The following is a 25,679-nucleotide window of genomic DNA, read 5'->3' on the forward strand; positions in this document are numbered from 1 at the left end:
AATGTTCTCTTTTATTTTTTTTGGCACGCTCTTTTTTTCTTTGTTATTTTCGTCACTCTTTTTCTTTCTTTTCTTTTTCTCTCTTTTTTCACTCAGGTTATTTGATGACAATGATCGAATCTGATGGGGATTGCCTACGTATCATGACGCCGCATGAATCATATCTTGCGTAGTTCGGAAAGATTAGAAATAAAATAGAAAAACTAACTCTTTTTTTTACTCATATACAAATAATCCGACAAAATCTCCTAGCAACGAAAATAATTTCAATTTTTTTTTTCGATTTCGATTTTTTTTGGGGATTTGGTGAAAAAAAAGACTTCTAAAGAAGAAAGAAAATATTTTTGGATTTTGAATTTTTTTTAATTTTGTTTTTGTAAATTTCAAAAGAAAGAATTTTTTTTTTTTTGAATTTTGGGAGAAAGACTCTTTTTTTTATAAAAAAAATAAAAAAAGGAAGAAAATATTTTTGGATATTTGAATTTGACGTCTCAAAGAAAAAATTTCTAAAGAAGAAACTAAAGGAAAATATTTTTTGGATTTTTGAAAATTGGGGGCCGGAACCGATGAGGTTTGCCTATGTATCTCACATCCGGTGAGAATCAGACTCGCGTAGTTTGGTCAAAATAAATAAACAAAAATATTTTAAAAATTGTGATTTTACACATTAGAACCCTACAAAACCTTTTTTTTAATGGGAACTTTATGAAAACGTGGAGGAAAATTTCTCTTTCTCTCTCCTCGGTCCAATCAATCTATCCTACAACCGGTCAATATTTGAGTAAAGCCTACCAAATAATGTTACATATAGCACAGAAAAATGAACATATTGGTCTCAACAAGGTACCCGCCCTAAAATAGAACCCGACCCCTATGCCGAGTGTTGCTAAGTCAAATGCACATGATGCAAATAAAACGAACCTACTAGGGGATATCCGGCATGAGGTTTGTTCTTCTAGGTTTAAAAATCCTAAAAGAGATGGTATATAGACCTGGCTTACCCGGGCAGACAACCCGAGCCGAGGAGCGTTAAGCGTCACCGGTAGTAGAATAACACTGGCTAGCTAACGACTCTCCCGCCTAAACATGTGTGACTAAATATTTCACCAGAAACTGGTAGGCTAACTGGCTTTATCTCAAGACATAAAATTTGTGATGCTGGTAGGCAGACACAACATAACTAACTATCAGAAGACTCAGAGGGAAAAGGGTTTCGTAACAGTTCTATATACAAATCAAGCAATATCAAAGCGGTAAAAAGCGGCATTTAGCACATTAGGCTCAAACACGTAAAAAATCAGATAATAAACAAAAGCCAGGTATAACAGTTATTCTAAGCTCGAATTCTGAACCATGAATCAGAAGTTCTGGTTTCTAATCTCCAGCAGAGTCGCCAGAGCTGTTACACCTCCTTTCTTCCGAGGGATAGGGAGTTTTTTCAATTTAAGTGACATTAATCGAAATGAGATTATTTATTTAATTCAGAGTCGCCACTTGGAATATTTATGGTGTCCCAAATCATCGATTTATTTTAAATCCCAAATCGAGGAAATTTAACTCTGTTTTAAAGTTTGCGAAACCAGAAGGCCAGGTAAGGAATTCTGTTATTTCGGGAGAAGGTGTTAGGTACTCCCGGATTCTGTGGTTTTAGCACGGTCGCTTAACAATTAATACTTGGCTTAATTATCTAATTTATTACATGTTTTAAAACCTTATGTGTAATTTTACCTTCTACCCGCTTTTAATATTTATGGAATTAATTTGAACAAGGCGCGATGTCGCGCGCACTCGTTTATTTTTGTACACATTGCGAATCGCGCCACGTGAAAAGCGCCCGCGATTTACAACATGTTAATTTTATTATTATTCGAAGTTATAGTCGGGTCACATGAAATGCACATCCGAATTGGAATTTACTTGTCATGACCATGCCATGGGAACTGTACGCATGGCCACGATAATTTATCAATCGCGCCTAAAACAGACTATGAATGTTCATCAATTATTTACTCAAATTTAACAACAAAATCTAACATAATATAATAGTAATAAAGTAATTAAAAAACAACTCAAAACAGAGTAAACTAACCTAAACGAAATAAACAATCAAACAATAAGACATGGTAGGGAATGGGCTAAAGCATGAAATTTGGAACGTTATTGAGCAAAATAGGAACAAGAATCAACCTTTCAATAGTTGAAATTTTCTTCAATACATAAGGAGCAGAGATCCGTTGAGCCTTTACACAAAACTGAATCGCAACCGAAACCCGCAGCAAAAATCTGGACGGAGCTTCAAACCATAACCTCGATTAAACTTGTATATTTTAGTGGCGATTTGGGGTGTTATGGAGCTGTTTTTTAGCAGTTGCGCAACTGGTTTCGCTGCATTTCAGGGAAGATTTTCAGCTGCATTTTTTGGGCTTTTAGCGAAGCTTTAGGTGGTGTTAACGGGGGTGAGTTTGGCATATGAAATTTGGGGAAAACGAGCTCGTTTTTGGGCTATTTTGTGTGATGTTATTGGACTGATTTTCGGAAAGCTTTTGCTGGTGTATTATGGTGTTTGAAGGCTGAAATCTAGAGGAAAATGGGTAGGGTATTTGGCTGTCCAAAATGGAGGTTAAGGGTTGGCTTTCTAACTATTTTGGGGTTGGATTTTGAGTAAGAAAGCAGTGCGTTTCAGCCGCGTTTTTGGGTGGATTTGGACTGATTTTCAGAGCTGGTTAGGAAGTGTTTTGGGGATCTTTTTATTGGTTCAATTGCTGGAATTATTCATGCTTGTTCTTAGAGGAAGAAAATGATTGAGCTCCGTTCTCTTGAGGGGCTCATTTGGTCTGATTTTGATGAAGAAGAAAGGAGTTAGGGGTTTTGAGTGGGGACCAACATAGGGGACAAGGGAAAGTAGAGTGGAATAAAGAGTAAGGGGGAAAGCATGGGGGACAAGCATGGGGGCAAGTATAAGGGACAAGGGAAAGTCGAGTGGGGACACACGTAGGAAGATGGGAGCGGAAAAAATTCAAGCACGGTAAAAAATTAGGTGCTCACACATACATTGCGATGGTCAAACGGCAATTAGAAGGGCTGAGAGCATTATGTATAACGGTAAATATCGTCATATACGACAAAGACATAAAACCGTTAGACAGCTACTCTCTAGGAGGATTATCACAATTGACTACGTAAAATTAAGTGATAATATGTCGGATCCGCTTACAAAAGGCCTAACTAGAGAGGTAGTTGAAAGATCATCGAGGAAAATAAGACTATGGCCGAGGACAAGTCATTGTGGCGGTAACTCTACCTAGAAGACTGGAGATCCCAAGATCTAGGTTCAAGGAGATCAAACAAAGTCATTAATCACGGTTCAACATTGCCAACTAAAATTTTGGTCCATTCTCGTGATGAGATAATGTTCAGTACCAAGGATAAAGCATTAAGACTTTTTAATGATTTTTAAATTTGATACAGATATCAAAGAGTATCTACGGGATGACACGTTTAGCAATCACCTATGTAAGTGTAAAGTGTTAACCGCTTCAAGGAGAATTTTGCAAGGCCAGTTCTCTACGCACTTATGAAACTAGGCGGTGTTCATGGCTGAAATGAATACAATAATGAGAACCAAGTGCAGTTAAGGGTTGATTGTGTGACTTATTGTCTAGGCATACACCAAAGTTTGACGGTTCAAAGATATCAAATCTACCGATTGACCGAGTATATCCGACATAAGTTCACTACGGAAAGCTCAAAGGGAAACCTACTTATCCAGATGCGATTAATCCTTGCTTGCGAATCATATAGTTTTTCATGCATATTTCCATAATATAGCCATTCCCCATTCATATGGAGGACTGTTGGGTGTAAGTTTGTTAAAAGCTTAAAATAAATAATGAATGGGAAAAATAAAATATTTAAATTTTTCTCTTTGACAAAAGGGTCATTGTCTCATATTGAAGGATGAAAAAAGTTCTCATGTGTATATATATACAATTGCTCTTTTTCGAGCTCTTAAAGAGTTAAGAAGAAGACAAGCCTCACGCCGTCGTCGTCGTCGCTTGCTCGGCTTGGCTTCGGATTTGGATTTGTAACGGTAAATTAATTTTTCTCCGCATTTGATTTACCCGTTTTATTTTGGGTAATCTCCTTCTTTCTTCTGCATTGTTTTAACAACAAAGAAAGCAAATAGTAAGTGTGATTTACTACCGATCATTGTGTTCGATAAAACACTGGGGTTTGAAGTACCGCTACACCAGTGTGTAATCCGTTCTATCTTGGGAGGAAATAATCCACAACCTCGGGTACTAGGAGGAGATTAAATTCCTTAAGGAAATAATATAAATTCAGTTGGTTCGGATTAAATTCTGTTTCGTCTACATTTTTATTTTTACGTTATTTTATTTTCAGAATTATTTTGCAAATACAGTATACTAACATCACTGTCATAGACCTCAATTTTGAGTAAGTTAGAATCAACTATTTGAATCCTTAATATCCATATTTTTTTAATTTAAATTTGGTTGTGTCTAATATTATAAAACTCAATTTTCTTTGTACTAGAAGTTCTCAATTTTTTGTGACATTTAAGTCTTTTCTATACTATTTTAGGTACATCCAGAAAAAGAAAAAGAGCGAAAAAAGAAAAAGAGAAAAAAATCAAGTTATATACAAACTAAAATTGTACAAAATAATTTTTCAATATAAATGAATTTTAATTATTTTTTTTTTCCGGAATATCCGTTAATATTTATTAAGTGATTTTAGTTACCTAAATGACCCAATTTTATATAAAGAAATTTTTATAAAGTATTATAGTTTAAACCCTAGTAAATATAATTTGCCTAATTATCATTCATAGTTACTGTTCAATTATTACCAATTTGTATTAGTTGTATTCAGAAAAATACTCTTGTCGAGAGTTGAACTCAAGACCTCAAGGCCGTCTCCAACCTTATGGAAGGTAAGGCTTGTGCCTCAGGACCCCAAATTTGGGAGGCCCCATTTTAAAAAAAATAATAGGTTTATAAGTATTTAAAAAAAGATATTTAAAGCTTTTAATATAAAAAGAAAAAAACTTTTTAAATATATAAGTAAAGTAATAATTTAACTTACTAGATGAATAGTTTTTCTAACCTTTCAATTTTTCACTTTTTACTCTTCACTAGGTAACGTGAAAAAAATTTACTCCCTCCTTAATTTGTCGAAGTGTAGCTAGGAATGATATACACATCAACTCACAAAAGGAAATAACTGAAGTTTTGAAAATTCTCACTTTCCAGAACGAATACAAGGAGGAAAGTCACAAGAACAACGAATACACTAAATAATCCCCAATTCTTCATTTAAATATCTCATTTCAATATTCTAATACCATTTCCAGTAACCCCACGTTTCTCCCCAGATCCCTTTTCCCTTCCTTTCTGAAATTCAAGTTTCTTTTACTGAATTCTGCTGGTATATCTTATTCTCGAGATTTTGTTTTTTGATTTTTCCCATTTTCTCGAGAAAGATTACGATGAAAGCAATTTTGTTAAGATTATGGATTATCTCCTTAATAATGTTTTTGTCATGTAATTATTGGGTCATCGGAGCTTCCAAATCTCAATCAACTGAAGAAGCTTACGTTACTCTTCTGTACGGAGATGAGTTCTTGTTGGGTGTTAGAGTACTTGGAAAGTCAATAAGGGAAAGTGGGTCCACTAAAGATATGGTTGTTTTGGTCTCTGATGGGGTTTCTCAATACGCCAACGACCTCCTTCGAGTATGTATTATTTTATACTATAGTATTTACTTTCATTTCAGTGTCATTTTTTGCATAGTGTAGTTTGATTGATGCAAAACCTTTAGTTGCTGTATAGTCCCTCTGTTCCATTTTGTTTGGTATAGTTTGACGACTCAGCACCAAGTTTAAAAAAGAAAGCAATACTTTTGAAACTTGTAGCCTTAAATATGCCATAACATTTGTGTGGCTATAAGGACTTCTTGTTAAGTATAAAATGAAAAGTTTAAAGTTAATTGTTTCCAAAATAAAAATGTGTCAATCTTTTTGGAAAGGACTAGTAAGAAATAATTGCCAACTAAAGTGGAACAGAGGGAGTAATTGTTCTCAAGTCAGTTAGTAGACGTAGAGACGTAGAGTCAGTCAGCACCAAGTTTAAAAAAGAAAGCAATACTTTTGAAACTTGTAGCCTTAAATATGCCATTACATTTGTGTGGCTATAAGGACTTCTCGTTAAGTATAAAATGAAAAGTTTAAAGTTAATTGTTTCCAAAATAAAAATGTGTCAATCTTTTTGGAAAGGACTAGTAAGAAATAATTGCCAACTAAAGTGGAACAGAGGGAGTAATTGTTCTCAAGTCAGTTAGTAGACGTAGAGGCGGATGCAGTGTATTCGTGTCGGGTTTATCTGAACCTAGTACTTTTAGCGCGGAATATAAATTTCTGTATTAATTCACTAAAATTGCAACATAAAGTAGATATGAACCCATAATTTTAAATGTACAATGAGTTCAATGCTAAGTACCTTCACAGTTAAACCCGTAAAGCTTAAATTCTAGATCCGCCTTTGAGTCGAGAATGGTTGCAATAGGTAGATAACTAGTGTGGATATGGTGTAATTATAATGAGTACTTTAAATATTGCATTGAAATGACCATGCCCATTTAGCTCCCAAGAGGGTGGCCTAGTTGTCGAAGAGTTGGGTGATAACCTCGGGAATCAAGGTTGGAATGCCGGGCAACTCCATTTTAATTTTTTCCCCTCTTGGTGGACAGAGTTAACCGTACTTTGTTGATGGGAGGCAGTAGGAATCAAATAATAGATTAGTCGAGGTGCGCACAAGTTGGATTGAACACCACTGCTATTGCTATAAGAAAATTAAAGGAGCATGCCCACCTATTGGAATGGACTTAGGAAACAGGGAAAGTGGTTTTGGAGTTCTTACTGTCTTGAGGAGGCAAAGATCTCTTTTGTTTGAATTCTCTCATTATATACTAATTCTAATGAACTTCCTCACGTATATATAAAGTCAGATTCATGTGCAGTGGATTAGCAGTGGGTAAGGATGAATCCACCACTTGTGTATTGGGTTTGCCCCTGCAACCGCGTATGTTTCTAAATGGTACGAAATGAACACGAATGATACATATGGTCGAGTCTAAATAATTTGCGGTTGAGGTAATGATGCTTGCTCGATTAATAATAATAATTTAAGTTAAAGACTAAGGTCGTAAATTGAAGTATCATTGTGCTGCTTCACTTTAGGAAGCTTGAGTTTGATAGGGAGGTGTAGTAGTTTAGTTTATCTTGAAGATAGAGTCTAACCTGTACTCACAGATGCAATGTATCTTCTATTTTTCTCCTAAAAAGGCCTTCCAGTCAAAAAAAAGAAGCAAACAAGTGACTGAAATTGAGCTTGTCCCAAAAAGTCCTATAGTATATTCAGTTGTTCCGGCTGTCATTCTATATTGAGCTTGCCTTAGTAAGTCCCATGTTAGTTTTTTCAGTTCTAAATGTCGGTCTTAAAATTTGTTTATGATTCTAAGGCATCTCTAGACGTGGCTTAATATTCTTATTGAAGGGACTTGGCCTTTGTTTCTTCCTGTGCAGGCTGATGGTTGGATTGTGGAAAAGATTAGTTTATTGTCAAACCCGAATCAAGTGAGGCCGACTAGGTTTTGGGGCGTCTACACAAAGCTAAAAGTATTTAACATGACCAAGTACAAGAAAGGTAATTCCATATCTCAATGCTCGAATTTAAGTTTGGACAGAAAGGAAGAAAGGGATATGATCTACATTTTAAAACTTTCTTAAGTGCCTTTCAAATTTTGGCCAAGTGAATTGTTGGTCTTCTTCTCTGTGAAGTATAGCAATCTATTTCCTCTTAATTTATAGTTGGTATAAATGATCAGTTCTAACACCTTTGCAGGAAATTTCAAAATTTTTAAAATGTAGGGAAGGTAGGGCGCAGAAGGTAGAGAACGTAGTTTGTTTCGTTTTTAAAATTTTGAAACAGATAAGCTTTTTCACTTCATGGCATCTTTTTCTGTTCTTTTGTGATAACTTCATGACATCTTTTTCTTTTTTCTATTTTGTTGATAAATTCATGACATATTTTTTAAAAGTAAAGGTGACACATTTTCTGAATTCTAGTCCTTAATGTTGGAATTTCTGCTTTTATTTTGGCAGTGGTATATCTTGATGCTGATACTATTGTAGTAAAGAGCATTGAAGATCTATTTAAATGTGGGAAGTTTTGTGCAAATTTAAAACATTCTGAGAGACTAAATTCTGGAGTAATGGTGATTGAGCCTTCAGAAGAGGTTTATAAGGATATGATGAGCAAGGTGACCACTCTGCCTTCTTACACTGGAGGTATGCTATTTCTGTTAACTGTTTAATTCTTAGGTTATCGCCTCTCAGTCCAACCTTAATAGTTAAACATATGACTGTATTTTGGAGGATTTGGATTATCTTCTGTCGTCTAATAATCTTACAAAGTTATTGTCTAGGTGTGGAAGTTTATTATTCTTATTAGGAGCTTATCTTGTGTAGTCCTAACAATCCATATTCCTATTTTGAGAATGAATGTGAAAATTTGATGCATTAACTTCCTGCTGACAGGTGATCAAGGTTTTCTTAACTCCTACTATGTTGGGTTTGCTAATGCGCGTGTTTATGAGCCAAATCAGCCTTCAGATATCCTAAATTCTAGAAAGGTCCCTGAAATGGAGAGACTTTCTACTCTTTACAATGCAGATGTTGGCCTTTACATGCTTGCTAACAAGGTTTGTTTTATGATCAAGGGACTGCCTCTTTTGAATCCTTACTGTTTTTTTTTTTTTGTGTGTGTGTGTGTGTGTTTTCTTCTTCTTTCTCTTCCTTTTTTTACATTAGTTTTTTTTTGGGGGGGTTGTTTGTGGGGGTGGGGGTGGGTTGTGTGCTTTGACTTTTTAATTATTCGGATCTGGAAGCAATGACTTCAAATGGAATTTCTGTTTGACAGAAAATATTTTGATTAGTTGATATACATGAGAACTATAATACTCTGCAGCAGTCATTGGAAAATTGCAACATGTGATATTTCAACTTTGCATTGTTCTGTGGGCTTACTGTGGTTGTGCGAGAAAATTATCCTGAAGAGGCTACAATATTGTGGGCTTATTGTGGTTGTGTCAATCATGCTTCATTCATTGGAAGCTACTACAGTTTTGTTTGCTTAACTTCTTTCTACCAAGTATGAACAGTTCTGCAATCTTAGTGATTCACATAACCATATTCTATATAAAGAAGAACCACACCAAGAAATTATATGATGAAGTTACTCATAGAATCAAAATTCGGATGGTTGAAATGGAGAAGTGCTATGTCATAGAGAGATGCCTACAAAAGTGAACGCTAAAGTCCAACACATTCACAAGATGAGTGTTCCAGAAATGCAAATGCTAAGATGGATGTGCGGTCATACAAGACTAAACTAGATTAGAAATGACTGCATCCACGAGAAGGTTCAAGTAGCTCACACCAAGGATGAAATGAGAGAAGGCCCTTGAGATGGTATGGTCATGTCCTACGTTGTCTGCCAGATGCACCGGTCCATATATGAGAAACCATGGCGAGTTAAGGGTAAAAATGGGACTACGTAGACCTAAAGTCACTTGGAGGGAAGTTGTATCGGAGGACCTACAATTTCTTAGGACTCACGTAGACTTAGCGAAAGATATGGCACAATGGAAGAAAAAGATCTATATAGGAGATATCTATTAGTTGAGAAGATGTTTTTGTCATATTAGCACTATTACTTTACTTCCTATATTTTTCTAGGAGTTATTTAGCTTAGTAAAAAATATAACGAACTTCTAGTACTTTTTATGTTTATTTTTATTTTATAAAATTGTTGGCCTGAGATGAGTTTAAATGGCGTAACATGGTTAGTGAGATGCATACATACGATCCCAACTTGCTTGGGACTTAGGCGTTGTTGTTGGAGAAAGTTGAAAATAGCCGTTTAGGGAAATGTTATTTGATACGCGCGTGGTGTGAATAGAAATCAGTCAAACAAAAGAGTCTTGAATGGCAGAAATTGGTAACAGGTACATGGGAAAATTTCATCTTTGATGGAAAAGGTAAACTTTAGAATACGCATGTTTAGAGCAGAAACTTTTTAGATGCAAGAATTTGATTTTCTTTAAATGCATTTTAACTTTTCCTTGCTTGCACTAACCCTTTTTTTCTTTTATATATTTGTAGTGGATCGTAGATGAGAAAGAACTCCGAGTTATTCATTACACGTTGGGACCCCTTAAACCATGGGATTGGTGGACATCTTGGCTGTTAAAACCTGTTGACGTGTGGCAGGTACTTTTCTTTTTCCGTGTACTCTAGTCACTGCCCCCAGCTGTTGCAAGTCATTTTGGATTCGATATTGTTGTCTTCTTCCTCCATTTGTATCCTAAATTTTACTCTGATAAGATGGTCCGTAGCACTGCTTCCTTGCTCAACATAAACGCCATTTTATGCACTTTGCTGTTTGCGGCTTGGAGGCTGAGTTTGCGCTCTCTAAGTTGGTGTGCGAGAGAGGATTTTGTTTAACTCATCTCCAACAATTGTATGACCTTATGTTTGCTCATGCTGCAGAATGTTAGGTTACGTCTTCAAGAATCACTACCTGGAACTGGAGGGGGCAAAAATCCTAGAGATGGACTTCTTGTCAAATTTTTGTTTCTGTTTCCGTTACTTCTGATAGTATTTTGCTACTATCGGTCATTTCTAAAGGTCAGCACTTTAAAATGATGTCATTACATAGTTGTCTGCATTTTGAGTATCTGTCATTGAAAAAGATTTCTGTCTGCAGACCCGATCATTATGTGACCATATTAGACAGCTATACTACAAGGTCAGAGCTAGAGGTGTCCTACCTTATTCTTCCGTTCCTTCATCCACCATTGTTTCCCCTCAGCAGGTATCTCTGCTCCTTCCTTATCGGTTATAGAATTGTGACATCCTCATTTTTTTCTTGCTCTTTCCCTTTCACTAATCTGTACGAGATTGGCAAAATAGTGAATTGCCTCTCATGTCTTGCAGAATGGCTTTCAATTATATATCAAGCATGACATATTTTGCTTGTGAAGTTTTTACTCCTATTTCTAATGTTTTTCTCAATTTATAATAAGCTTATATTGCTTGTTTTTAAATGATAATGAAACAAGTTCACAAATTGTATGCAGCCGAAGGTGCCTGCTTTTCTGGGTGGGATATCTGTATGTGTCTGTTTTGCTGCTGTTCTGGTGTCCCTTGGTCTTTCACTTGTAATTATCCCACGCCAAGTAATGCCGTGGACTGGTCTTCTCCTAATGTATGAGTGGACATTTACACTTTTCTTCCTCTTTTTTGGAAGTTATTTGCACTTAATTTACCAATGGGGAAAGGCTGTGGCAAATCGAGCTGGACAATTTCAGGCTCATCCTGCATCTTTGGACCATGAATCTGGAAAAGGTTGGTTTTCATAACGTTGCTAGTTTTCATTTTACTAAATTTTGAGGTGGCGTTATTTAATTGTTCCTGGAATTTTGCTGCCTTGTAGGTCATCAGTGGCAGCAATCATGTTGCGACATTGCTGCGTGCTACTATGGGTTAGGGATGGCATCTCTTGCAATTTTAGCCCCTGCATTGCCTAGTATTTTCGGAATCACTGCTTTGTTTTTGAGGTACTTTTACTCTTTTAGTATAATTTCTTCTGCATTTCAAGTTATTTATAATAGTTATGTGTGTGTATATATGTATTAATGGCTGCCTTAGAATGACAAAATGCTATTTGGCGTTTACTTGCCTTGGGTCATTATTTTGTCAACAAATTTGAATCTGTTCACCGAGTTATTGTCTGAAGTTATAGGTTTGAAATTAGTATTCATATATGAGATGCTGAATTCCATGCAACTTCATCAGTTCAGAATGTATTTAATATGAAAAGGGACAAAATCTTTTGGTTGAATACATCAGTGGCCCCCCAAACTTGCCAACAATTTTCATTTTGACACTTTTAACTAAAGGTGTGACCTATTGAATACCGATCTATACCCAAAACTGTGCATATTATACACATAATGTTGACATGGCATAGTGCGTGTAGAACACCAATTTTGAGCGCGTGGAGAGGCCACTATATGCTACCTTCCCCTTCCCCTTCCTCCTCTCTCCTCGCTACCACTGGCACCATCAAATGTAGATGAGAGGTTTTACTTTTTTAATCTTCCACGTGTTGCATACTGGTTTTTTTTTTTGCCGTGTCATAGCGTTTGGGAGTCACACACTTCGTTCTTGTGAGAGATTGTCCATTAGGTGTCTGATAGGCACAAAGTATAGACCAGGTGTTCGATAGGTGACAACTTTAATTAAGGTGTCTAAATGAAATTTTCTGACAGGTTTGAGGAGTCGTCTCTGTATTTAGCCAAATCTTTCTAAGGGGATCCTTTTGAGACTGTTGGGTGAGAGCACATTGAATAAAAGATGTAATTAGATATTTTAGAATAGGTCATTTATGCTCCCCCCCGAAAAAAAAAAAGGAAGTTATTTAGAGTAGATCGGATCATTGGTTAAGTAACCTAGGAGATGGTTCACGGTAGTAACCATTTTGGTTAAACTTTATGCAGTAATATCCGGATGTGTTAAACAGTAAAAACCTTCAAAGCATGCGACTCTAAAATGCTGTGTCACATATAAACTACTGTCTACAACCATATGGCTTCACGCAGATGGACTTCTAGTGCATTCTTAACTTCTCGCTGGATTTGTCCTCACTCTGTTGATAACACCATATGCCTTTCAACTTTTCAGTACATGTCGTCTGGCACTTGAAAAACTTAAAGTTTATGTTTTATTCTGTGTTTATGTTGTTGCAGGTTAGGATTGATGGTCGTAGGAGGCCTTGTTTTAGCATCCTTCATGACATATGCTTCGGAGCATCTATCGGTTAGATCATTTATGAGGGGCTTTGAAGAAGGGGGCGGCACACAAAGGAATAGGAGTATATGTTTCTTGTGCTGATTATGGCATATTCAGGTCTCAGCCAACTACATGCAAGCTCTTTCTTGCACTTGTAATTCATTTCAACATATTCCTTCCGGTAACTTAACCTGTAGAATATGCTGATTTTTTTGGTCTCTCACTTGATTGTTTTAGAAAGGTTGTGGTGTAATTCTTTGTAAAGTGTCTGCCTGTATATGAATCTTTTAATCTAACAAAATGAAAGTATCTGATGTTAGGTTTTAGTTTCCAAATATTTTGAAAGGTTGTGTAGGTTCGGCGTATGAAAGGGAATGTTGCGCATTGGTAGAAGCTGTCTATGTATGGTTAGGAAGTCATGAGTTAAAACCGTCTAAACTGCCTCTTGCAGAAATGTAAATATGGTTCGATTGTTTCTAGGACCTTATAGCGAAAGCTTAGTACATCAGATTGTTTTTGTGCTTAGGTTTGGCAGGCTTTGTGCATTGAAGCACTGCCAAGAACGTAAAGCTTACTAGTAAATGTCCAAGCTACTTGATTTAATTTGTTTTAGCAGTGGGGAAAGAAACTGCCTATCTTGTCCTGCTTCAAATTTGAGTTTAATAAAAAGTTTAGCACAGTCGACAGATCATGTCTGAATAAGTTGAATCTACGGGAAATATATTATATCTATCTTAAGATCTATCTATGGCTTTCGTCCCAAATATTTATTTCTTTACTTTTCTTAGCACTTAATTGACCAACCACATGGCATGTTTTGAGCTTCATTCTCTCTTTTGTTTTCTATGACCATGATGTCTGGATTAATTTGTATATATCTTAACTAATTTTATGAGGTATTTGCTATTTCCTACCGACACAAATATTAAATAACTTTGTCCATTAGCACTTACAAATAAAAAGAATCATCTAGTGTTATTGCTTCTGCTAGAATTTGAATTATACATGTTACTACTAAGCTGTAGTTCTGTCAAACCTGATCTCATGGATATGCGATATTGGTTTTCTGCTTTCTTTTAACCATTTTAAAAGATAGTAGTAGTTAACAAGGAATGGAGAAAACTTATCTGAACTTAATGGTTAAAGAGATCATTAGGATTCAAATTAATTGGTAATTTTATGGTTCAAATTTCCATCTTTTTAACATTGGACTGTTCATTGGAAGCCTTCCATTTTAAGTTGTTATTTATACACAGTGGCATAGCCATCCTATGCCGAGGGTGGTCAGGCGCACACCATTTGCCGAAAAATTATATTGTATATATATAAGTTAAATACTATTTTTTATGGTTATATATTATATTTTGAACACCCTTAACACAGCTGAGTGGGGCAGTCTAGTGGTTCAGGATGTTCAAAATGACATATTCAAAATTAAACGGAGACCACCATGTGTGGTCTATTTGGTTCTTTTTCAATCTAAAAAATTTTCTAATAAAATAACTTTTAAAACTTAAAATTTGTGTAGAAATAAACAACTAATCTTTAAAAAATTTAACTAAATTTTTTTTCTTAAATAAAATTTTATAATTTAAAAGGCAAGCTCTACGATAATTTCTTCAACAAAAGCTCTCTACAAACTACAAATCCTCTCTACTCTATTTCCTTTTGTTTTGTGCTTACTTTTATTAGTAAAATTTCTTATGTTGTCTTCTTGTTATTTTAATTTTGAGTTATAAAATTACGGTTCTATTAAAAGTTTTTATTATTATTTAACTAAATGTTGGGTAGTTTGATTTAAAAAATTTGGTACACCATTCATTGGCTTATATAAATTTGAATATCCTTGACGAAATTTCTGGCTACGCCACTATTTATACATTATCTTTATACAAGGACTTACTAAATTTATTATTCATGGTTGCATAAGAATGGAATTTCTAGTTACGTGTCCTGATTGGTGTAGTATTGTTGCTGGTAGGAAATCTCTAATTGGTAAGTACTTGAGAAACCACTAACCAACCACATGGCATGAGTTTAGCTGCATTCTCTTGCAGTTCCTGTGTCCCCTTAAGAAAAAAGCAATCTGATGCAAAGGGTATCTCATATTCACACAGAATTTGGGGAAGGACGACACTTAAAGGGATGTGACATAGACAGCGTACTTGTCACACCTCCTTTTTACCCCCAAAATGATAAAATGAGTATTACTGATTGTGGATGGTGGGTTAAAGAGTTTTTCCAATTAAAGTGACAAACTTGAATATGGATTATTTTATTTACAGAGTCGCCACTTGAAATTGATTTTTGGGTGTTCCAAGTCACCTTTTGTTTGAATCCCTAGTCAAAGGAAGATTTGACTCTTTTATTATTGGTCTGCAAAACAAACTCTGGGTAAGGAATTCCGTTGACCGGAGAGAAGGTGTAAGGCATTCCCCGAATCCCGTGATTCTAGCACAGTCGCTTTATTGACTACAATTTGGCTTGAATTAATTTTAGATAAATTGTGATTTATTGGTTTCCATGTTTTATCTATCCACTTTAATTATTCAAATATGGAATTATCTTTGAAAACGAATCAAGTGTGTGAACCCGTTTTATTTATTATGTCAAAATCATGTCACGCGCGCGCGTACGCCATTAATAGCGTTTTTATTATATAAGATTAGTTTTTGTCAAAGTTGCGTGAACACAAACTTCAGTTTTAATTTTGGAAATCACAATCATGCCACGCGGACGTATATATAATTGCGATACATTAATTAAAAAGCGTACCTAAAGCACTCTAACAGTGTTCGTTATTCTTCCTAAACTTTGACATTATTGTGAGGCATAAGTTATGAAAAAGTAGGCTATATCCGGGTTAGATTGTAAATAATTGTCCATTATTGCTAATCCTTTCATTATTCAATTAATCTTTGCAATTTTCATGACTAACAAGAAGATGCAGTAACAAACATGAGACAAACCAAGCGAAAATAATTTCTATGGCAAAACATTCATCACTCTTCATTTTTATAGTTTGGGGTTAAAAATTCAGAATTAAGCACTTATATTCTTCACAACAAAGTTAACAGAACACAAAAGTATTCCACCACACAATAAAATAAAATATATTAACACTAAAAATTCAAACGACACAGCCATAACATATTATAGAAATTTAACCAAGCATGATCTTCCGAGCAAAACGGTAAAGAAGAAAATAACGGACCTTTAAAACCTTTCAATATAATAAAGATCTTCCAACTGGTTTATAAGAAGAACGCGACGCTAGCTGAACACGAACAAACCGTAAGACGGAGACCACAACGAAAATCTCGAAGCTCAAGCGACTCAAACGACGACCTTCGTTTACTGAAGACTGCCGATTTCAGAGTTTCTTTACTGGTAGAAATGGACCTCCAGGTGATGTGAATGGTAGCTAAAGGTGAGAAATTTTATGGTATTTTTGGAGAGGAGGTCATCTGATTCGTCGGGGTGATGTGAATGAGATTTTTTTTTTTCCGGAAAAATCTCGTTTTTTCTCCTCCCTTCCTCGGCACTGCCCGTTGCCCTCCCCTTTTTTAAATGGAGGGGTGCTCCTTTTGTCTTCTTTAAGGAATAGGGAAGATGTGGGGGGGGACCATCATGGGTGGACAAAATATGGGGGGGACAAAGCATGGGGGACAAAAACAATAGGGGGATAAAACATGGGGGACAAAAACAATGAGGGGACAAAATATGGGGGACCGGTATGGTGGGGATGGGACAAGCATGGGGGACAAGGTAGAGTGGGGACACGCGCGGAAAGACGAGAGCGGGAAATATTCAAACACGGTAAAAAATTAGGTGCTCACAACATGCCCCTCTTTGCTTGGAAACATTAAAGGTTTTCAGGCAAAGATAAAGTGAGCCGAGTGACTTAAGTTTTGACCATATCGTTATTCAAGAGAGGAAGAAAATTAAAGAAAAATGGGCAACCGAGTCCTGATTTTGGACAACCTACACCTCCCCGGGTTATAAGAAAATCCGGACGCGTGTAGTTCCAGGAAAGTGATGGAATGAGGAGTTGGAGAGTCGAGTGAGATTCCGTCGAGGCTCCGATCATTGGTCTTGCTATTACATCAAAATTGAAAGAAACTAAACAAGCCTATCGACTATGAGTTATAAGATTCCTATCTATAAGTCTTCTGAACCTTGATCTTGAGTCTTGGCTGGTTGTTCATGCAGACTTTGATCTGAACCTTGATGCTTGCTAGCTGTAAGTGCTAAATCATTCTTCTACGGCTTTTTCTGAGCAAAACGGAAAATATGAAGCTTGTAACTTCAGTCATGTCTTGAATAGTCTGTATCCTTTCCATCTACTTCTGCATATAGATTCCCTTTCTTTTACTTTTCTTTTCTTTATTTTGGATTGAGACTTTTTCTTTTGTTCATATCGAACCTCGTGCCTCGAGGTAAAACCTGCTCAGGCATCACAACAAACAAAAGAACGAAATTTTCTGTCCCAGTTTTCACTAGGAAAATTTCGTGAGTTATTGTAACAAAATTCTAAACTACTTCTTTATTGAAAGCAAATAAAAAAATAAAAAAAATGGGAATGGTGAAAAGGTCATGATCCCAAAAGAATGTCTCAACTAAGTATTGGTGTACCTTATGTTGGGAAAATGCGGCAAGGTAATGAGAGTGGTGTACTATGCATTTAAGCTCAAATCAACTAGGGAATGAAGTATCCTATGTTGGATAACACAGTTAGGGATTGGTGTAGCATATACTGGTAAGGATATCGGGGATTGGTGTACCCTATACTGAAAAGGAAATGTAACCAAGGGTTGGTGCCCTGTATTACTGAAAAGGAAATATAACCAGGGGTTGGCGCCCTGTATTACATAGAGGAGTGTAACCAGAGGTTGGCACCCTGTATTACTGAAAAGGAAATGTAACTAAGAAGAGTTGATGCCCTATATTACTGAAAAGGAAATTTAACCAAGAGTTGATGCCCTATATTACTGGGAAAAAGAATGTTGAATCCCCTTGGCAAAAAAGTTCTACCTGGGTTAAACTCTGAAAAACAAGACTGGACAAAGAGTACTTCTACCCGGATTAAACCAAATTATGCAAACATGGGCGAAGAGTAATTCTACCCGAAACTATGAACTGGATCCCCCTAAGCAAAAAGGTTCTACCTGGGTTAAACTACGTAAAACATCCTGAGCGAAGAGTACTTCTACCTGGAACTATGAACAGGATCCCCCTAGGCGAAAAGGTTCTGCCTGGGTTAAGCTACGAAAATAACCTGAGTGAAGAGTACTTCTACCCGGAACTATGAGCTGGATCCCTCTAGGCGAAATGGTTCTACCTGAGTTAAGCTACGTAAAACATCCTGAGCGAAGAGTACTTCTACCCGGAACTATGAACTGGATCCCCCTAGGCGAAATGGTTCTACCCGAGTTAAGCTACGTAAAACATCCTGAGCGAAGAGTACTTCTACCCGGAACTATGAGCTGGATCCCCCTAGGTGAAAATGTTCTACCTGGGTTAAGCTACAAAAACCAATCCTGGGCGAATAGTATTTCTACCCGGAAACTATGAGCTGGATCCCCATAGGCGAAAAGGTTCTACCTAGGTTAAGCTACAAAAACCAATCCTGGGCGAATAATACTTCTACCCGGAAATATGAGATGGATCCCCCTAGGCGAAAATGTTCTACCTGGGTTAAGCTACCTAAAATAAATCCTGAGCGAAAGTTACTTCTACCCGGAACTATGAGTTGTATCCCCCTAGGCGAAAAGGTTCTACCTGGGTTAAGCTACGAAAAACATCTTGAGCGAAGAGTACTTCTACCCGGAACTATGAGCTGGACCCCCCTAGGTGAAAATGCTCTACCTGGGTTAAGCTACGAAAAAAATAAATCTTGAGCGAAAATTATTTCTACCCGGAACTATGAGCTGTATCCCCCTAGGCGAAAAGGTTCTACCTGGGTTAAGCTACGAAAAACATCCTGAGCGAAGAGTACTTCTACCCGGAACTATGAGCTGGATCCCCCTAAGTAAAAATGCTCTACCTGGGTTAAGCTACGAAAAAATAAATCCTGAGCGAAAATTATTTCTACCCGGAACTATGAGTTGTATCCCCCTAGGCGAAAAGGTTCTACCTGGGTTAAGCTACGAAAAACATCCTGAGCGAAGAGTACTTCTACCCGGAACTATGAGCTGGATCCCCCTAGGTGAAAATGCTCTACCTGGGTTAAGCTTCGTAAAACAGCCTGGGCGAAGAGTACTTCTACTCGGAACTATGAGCTGGATCCCCCTAGGCAAAAAGGTTCTACCTGGGTTAAGCTACGAAAAGTAACCTGAGCGAAGAGTACTTCTACCCGGAAATATGAACTGGGTCCCCCTAGGCGAAAAGGTTCTACCCGGTTTAAGCTACGAAAATGGAAGGTATGGACAATAATGATGCATGCTGCAAATAAAGGAAAGTTGAGATTTCGCGAAAACTTACCTTTGGTGACATTCGCCCGTTGAAAATCGCTTTTCTGCACTACTTTGATCCTGCTTCAAACAAAGAAAAATTTGTGAGTTTTTAAAGTGGTGGTCGGTTTGTGGCCTTGATACCCTTAGTAGTTCGAATTCACCCCTCCGCTGTCGAAGAACTGATTTTGTCAGTGTGATACCGAGGTTCCCGAATACTCTGTATTGCTTTCTAGAGACATTGTCTTTCTCACGGTGCCCCCGGCTGTTTCATACCCGGATGTCCATGGTACCGCTAATCCTTGTCCCTAAGTCAAGGCAATTTTCCTTTAAAATCAAACTTAGTGGTCTTTCACCTAGAACCAATGTTTGTCTGTAGTGCTTATCAACTTTTTCCATGAAGCAAGTCTTGCTTAAGAGACCTTTTCAGTTTCTTTGAGACACTTTGTCCGCCTTAAGAAGAGATCACATATGGATTCCTGCCTTCGTCAATGCCGTATATGCTCCAAATTATGCTTGGTATTACGGGAAAGTTGTAGCCAGTTTTGCAGCCATCTTTGCTTTGCTTTTCTTTTGATGCAAGATTAGACCGAAAGAGAATCTAAGAAAAATTGTGGAAAAGAATAGAAGAGCAATTGGAAACGAAAAAGGAATTGTGTCTAAATAAAAGGTGTCCCTTTCACGGAGAGAAATAAGGAGACTTATCTGAAGATATGTGCCGACTTCAATGAATCATGACATGAATTTTGGATTGGACGCCTGATCTGTATGAGCTGTCTAATTCTCAAAATACGTCGCAAATGTTCATCTTGAAACTGTCTTAGTTGTGCTCATGTCGGAGCATGGAAGACCCTCATTCGGCTAGTAGCGCCATTTGCGGGTTTTCACTAACTCACCTCTCTCATTTCTCTAATCACTGGCGCCTTACAGTGCCCATACGGGTTTTAACAGATAAGACTCTCTCATTTCTTCTTCTTTTTTTTTTTTTTTACTAAGATACGACCCGCGGGAAGGTTGGCTGATGCCCCTGGCATGGGGACTTCAAGTATTCTCAAAGATCGATCAGAAGTTCTTAACAAGAAAAGGCAAAATGCAACTTGAACTGAATTACAACCTTTGGAACTCTTCGCTCAAGAGTATTGGGAATATGGATTTTTGTTGCAATGGGACCGAACCCAGAGTGAGGCTGCCTACGTATCCTTTCGGAATCAGGTCGGACATAGTTCAATGACTCAGAAAATTTGCTTTTTTTTTTTAACATGTTCTAAAAAGTGGAAAACAAAGGAAGAAGTGAAATACAACTTAAAAAGGGGTAACAAAAGGGTGACACTTTCTTGGACTAGCGAGCAATGGTAGCCTTCGTCATCTCGATCTAAGAAAATCATGCATGAAAGTTCCACAGTGGGTATATATCACACATAATATCTTTTGACTGCATCTGCATTAATAGTCATATCTGGTACCCGTCCTTCTTCATCTACCAAGTGCAAGACCCATTTTGGTAACACTTTCTTGATGATGTAGGGTCCTTTCCAGTTTGGGGCGAACTTTCCTTTAGCTTCTACTTGGTGTGGAAGAACGCGTTTCAGGACGAGTTGGCCTACCTCGAAGTACCTTGGACGCACTTTCTTGTTGTAAGCGCGTGCCATTCTTTGCTGGTATAACTGGCCAAAGCACACTGCTGCTAACCGTTTCTCATCAATCAACATTAGTTGTTCTAATCGGGTCTTTACCCATTCTGCATCTTCAATCTCCGACTCCACAATGATCCGAAGAGAGGGAATTTCGACTTCAGCCGGTATTACAGCTTCTGTCCCATATACCAACAGATAAGGAGTTGCACCAACTGATGTGCGAGCAGTCGTGTGGTAACCCAGAAGAGCAAAAGGCAACTTTTCATGCCATTGTCTCGAGCCTTGGACCATTTTCCTAAGAATCTTCTTGATGTTCTTGTTTGCCACTTCAACGGCTCCATTGGCTTTTGGCCGGTAAGGGGTAGAATGGCGATGCATAATTTTAAATTGCTCGCATACTTCCTTCATCAAATGACTATTGAGATTGGCTGCATTGTCAGTGATAATGGTATTTGGGATACCAAAGCGGCAGATGATGTTGGAATGAACAAAGTCTAATACTGCTTTCTTGGTGACTGCTTTGAAAGTGACGGCTTCCACCCACTTGGTGAAGTAATCAATTGCGACCAAAATGAATCTATGCCCATTTGAAGCCTTTGGCTCAATTGGCCCAATAACATCCATTCCCCAAGCAACAAAAGGCCAAGGAGAGGACATGTGATGCAACTCTGAAGGTGGCGAGTGAATTAGGTCACCATGAATCTGGCATTGGTGACACTTGCGAACAAAACTGAAGCAATCTCGCTCCATTGTAAGCCAATAATACCCTGCCCGCAGAATCTTCTTCTCCAAAACATATCCATTCATGTGAGGTCCGCATACCCCCGAATGTACTTCACTCATGATTCGCTCAGCTTCTGTTGTATCTACGCATCTCAACAAGTTCAAATCTGGGGTCCTTTTGTACAAAATTTCCCCACTTAGGAAGAAACCGCTGGCGAGCCTCCTTATAGTTCTTTTTTGATCTCCCTTAGCGTGCTTTGGGTATTCTCTCGTTTTCAGGAATCGTTTTATGTCAAGATACCATGGTTCACCATCTGGTTTTGTATCAATTGTATTGCAGTAACTGTGTTGATTCCGAACTTGGATTTCTAGTGGATCGATATGGGTGTTTCCCGGATAAGGGAGCATCGAGGCTAAAGTAGCCAAAGCATCTGCTAGCTCGTTGTGAAACCTGGGAATGTACCTGAACTCGATGGATTTGAATCTTTTGCTCAAATCTTGTACACATTGTCTATATGGAATAAGCTTGATGTCTCGAGTCTCCCATTCACCTTGGGCTTGCCGGATAAGCAAGTCAGAATCTCCCATAACCAATAGTTCATGCACATCCATATCGAGGGCCATTTTCAAACCCATGATACATGCTTCGTATTCTGTTATATTATTGGTACAGAAGAACCGAAGCCGGGTTGTTGCAGGGTAATACTGTCCAATAGGTGAGATGAGTATGGCCCCGATCCCAACTCCTTTGATATTGACAGCTCCATCAAAATACATTTTCCATAGAGGGTTGTCGTTTGGAACTACTTCCTCTATTGAGTTGACCTCTTCGTCTGGGAAGTATGTGGTAAGCGGCTTGTACTCATCATCAATTGGATTCTCCGCCATATGATCGGCCAAAGCCTGTGCTTTCATCGCAGTGCGAGTGACATAGACGATGTCGAACTCAGTAAGCAGGATTTGCCATTTTGCGAGCCTGCCGGTGGGCATTGGCTTTTGGAAAATATACTTCAGAGGATCCATTCAGGATATGAGGTGAGTAGTATAGGCCAAAAGATAATGTCTCAACTTCTGAGCGACCCAAGTCAAAGCACAACATGTCCTTTCTAAAAGGGTGTACTTAACCTCATAATTTGTGAACTTCTTGCTCAAATAATATATTGCTTGTTCCTTTTTGCATGTCGCATCATGTTGCCCCAGAACGCATCCAAAAGAATTATCCATCACCGATAGATACAAAAACAAAGGCCTACCAGGTTCAGGTGGGACCAGTACAGGGGTTTTTGATAGATAATCTTTGATCCTGTCAAAAGCATTTTGGTAATCGTCTGTCCACTTGATTGCAGCATCCTTTTTCAGCAACTTAAAGATGGGCTCGCACGTGGTTGTGAGCTGAGCAATGAACCTACTGATGTAGTTCAACCTTCCGAGCAAACTCATGACCTCCTTTTTGTTCTTCGGGGGTGGCAGATCTCGAATGGACTTTATCTTAGATGGATCCAATTCGATGCCTCTTCGACTGACTATAAAACCGAGGAGTTTCCCAGATGGAACCCCAAACGCACATTTGGCTGGATTGAGCTTAAGGTCATACCTTCGAAGCCGTTCGAAGAACTTTTTCAAATCATTCACGTGGTCAGTCTGTGTCTTTGATTTTATGATGACATCATCGACATATACTTCAATCTCTTTGTGCATCATGTCGTGAAAAATGGTGGTCATGGCCCTCATGTAAGTTGCCCCTGCATTCTTTTAACCGAATGGCATGACCCTGTAACAATAGGTGCCCCATGGAGTGGTGAAAACAGTCTTTTCTGCATCACCCTCATCCATTAGAATCTGGTGGTACCCAGCATAGCAATCCACGAACGATTGTATCTCATGCTTTGCGCAATTATCTACAAGAATATGGATGTTCGGCAAAGGAAAATTATCCTTCGGACTTGCTTTGTTCAGATCTCGGTAGTCAACACGGACTCTAGTCTTTCCATCTTTATTTGGCACATGCACAACATTTTCCACCCAGGTGGTGTATCGTACGGCTCTGACAACATTGGCGCTCAATTGCTTCATTATTTCCTCTTTGATTTTATGACTCATGTCCGTTTTAAATTTATGCTGCTTCTGTTGGACTTGTGGAAAATCAGGATACGTGGGAAGTTTATGAACAACTAAATCGGCGCTTAAACCCGGCATATCATCATAAGACCAAGCAAACACATCTCTATACTCAAATAAAAGTTGAATCAAGGCATCTCTGGTTTTTTGTTCAGTGTGAATGCTTATCTTTGTTTCTCTGACTTCTTCATGACCTCCGATATTAATTGGCTCAGTTTCATTGAGGTTTGGCCTAGGCTTGTTTTCAAATTGTTCCAACTCTCTTTTTATTTCATCAAAACCCTTATCTTCATCATATTCGACCTCTTGATGCATTATTTCGAAATTAGACAACCTTTTGAGATCTGGGCGTGAATTCTGCATGCATGTCATGTTATTAAAGCCGGCATTAACAAAACTAAAATTGAAATAAAATGGCAGGAATTAGGAAAAGGAAAATATACAAAATTTAACACGAAACTGAACTGCATTTCATTGAATTTGAAAGGATAGGAGGGTTAACGTCAAAATAAAACAATCATACTAAGATATTCAAATTACAACCCTGAAAGTAACCCAAAGTACAAAAGAAAGAAGCTGCAAAAGTCAACTACCAAAACTCCTTCCTTGTGGGGAGAGGAGTTGCTTTCGAGTTATTGAGCATGGTTTCTGGGCCAATTAGTTGCATATCTGCACGACTAGTGCCTTCACCCGCCTGGATCATGTTCACTTCAGAAAACATCTGCCTGAGGTCATGGCAAATTTCATCAATGTTTGCATGCGCCTCAGAATTTTGACCATATTTGAATCGTGGCCTGACAAAAGTGTAGAAAATGTGAGGGATAGGTTGCTGCAAAACCCACCCTTGCTTCTTGCAGTGCTTGGCTTTGTCTTTGTCTGCTTGTGTTGGCCTGAAGCCTAAACCAAAAGTACCCCTGTTACTGAACGGAGAAATGGGTTCTGAAATTCCTTGCAATGATGCCCCCAAACCTTTTCCTGGCTCATAACCTTGTCTCATCATAAGTGCAGCCACCATTACAGATGTAGCAGAGAGACGCGGATGTAGAATGGGTTTTCCTTCCTCAACATGGTCCACAACAACCACTTCGAAAGCCTGATAGACAATGGACTCACATCCTTCCTTGGCCTCAATACATGGGATTAACGGGTCTTTATAAATGGATGACTCGTCTTCTCCGTGAACAATAATTTCTTGCATGTTGTGCTCGAATTTGAGCATCTGATGCAAAGTGGATGGCACAGCTCGGGCTGTATGGATCCATGGCCTTCCAAGAAGAAAGTTATAAGAAGTTTTCATGTCCAATACTTGGAAGACAATTTCAAAATCAACAGGCCCAATCGTCATGGTCAGGTCGATCTCCCCAATGGTATCCCTCGCTGAGCCATCAAAAGCCCGGATGAGAACATTGCTGGGTCGGATCCTGTCTGTATTGATCTTCATTTTTTGCAAGGTAGAAAGAGGGCATACATCTACACTCGAGCCTCCATCAACCATGACTCGCTTCACATAATGCCCCTCGCATTTGACAGTCAAGTGCAAAGCCCTATTGTGACCGGCTGCCTCCTCAGGAAGTTCATCATCAGTAAAGGAAATTCTATTCACCTCAAAACATCTATTGGCCATCTTCTCTAATTGATTCACAGTGGTATTCTTGGAGATATGTGCCTCATTCAGGATTTTGATTAGTACACGGGCATGCTCTCCTGAGTGTATAAGCAGAGATAACAGAGAGATTTGGGCAGGAGTCTTTCTCAGCTGGTCAATGATTGAGTAATCGTGAACTTTCATCTTTTTCAAAAACTCCTCCGCCTCTT

The 25,679-nt window shown here is 38.0% G+C and overlaps 1 protein-coding gene across 1 annotated transcript; it reads left to right on the plus strand.

Annotated features, from left to right (window-relative positions):
- Positions 1 to 5,367: 5,367 nt before the first annotated feature.
- On the plus strand, positions 5,368 to 13,263 carry LOC104101062 (inositol phosphorylceramide glucuronosyltransferase 1-like). Its single transcript, XM_070202076.1, has 10 exons — positions 5,368 to 5,758; positions 7,607 to 7,727; positions 8,186 to 8,371; positions 8,621 to 8,784; positions 10,247 to 10,354; positions 10,634 to 10,771; positions 10,851 to 10,958; positions 11,224 to 11,491; positions 11,580 to 11,703; positions 12,895 to 13,263. The coding sequence occupies exons 1-10, from the start codon at positions 5,513 to 5,515 to the stop codon at positions 13,037 to 13,039; spliced, it is 1,608 nt and encodes a 535-aa protein (XP_070058177.1). The 5' UTR covers positions 5,368 to 5,512; the 3' UTR covers positions 13,040 to 13,263.
- The last annotated feature ends 12,416 nt before the right edge of the window (positions 13,264 to 25,679 follow it).

This window comes from Nicotiana tomentosiformis, chromosome 5 (genome assembly GCF_000390325.3).
Source record: "Nicotiana tomentosiformis chromosome 5, ASM39032v3, whole genome shotgun sequence".
Taxonomy (NCBI): Eukaryota; Viridiplantae; Streptophyta; class Magnoliopsida; order Solanales; family Solanaceae; genus Nicotiana; species Nicotiana tomentosiformis.

Coding starts and splice junctions, on each gene's coding strand:
- LOC104101062 (XM_070202076.1), top strand. CDS start 5,513: ATGAAAGCAATTTTGTTAAGATTATGGATTATCTCCTTAATAATGTTT. Junction 5,759..7,606: donor ACGCCAACGACCTCCTTCGA/GTATGTATTATT, acceptor CTTCCTGTGCAG/GCTGATGGTTGGATTGTGGA. Junction 8,372..8,620: donor TCTGCCTTCTTACACTGGAG/GTATGCTATTTC, acceptor TCCTGCTGACAG/GTGATCAAGGTTTTCTTAAC.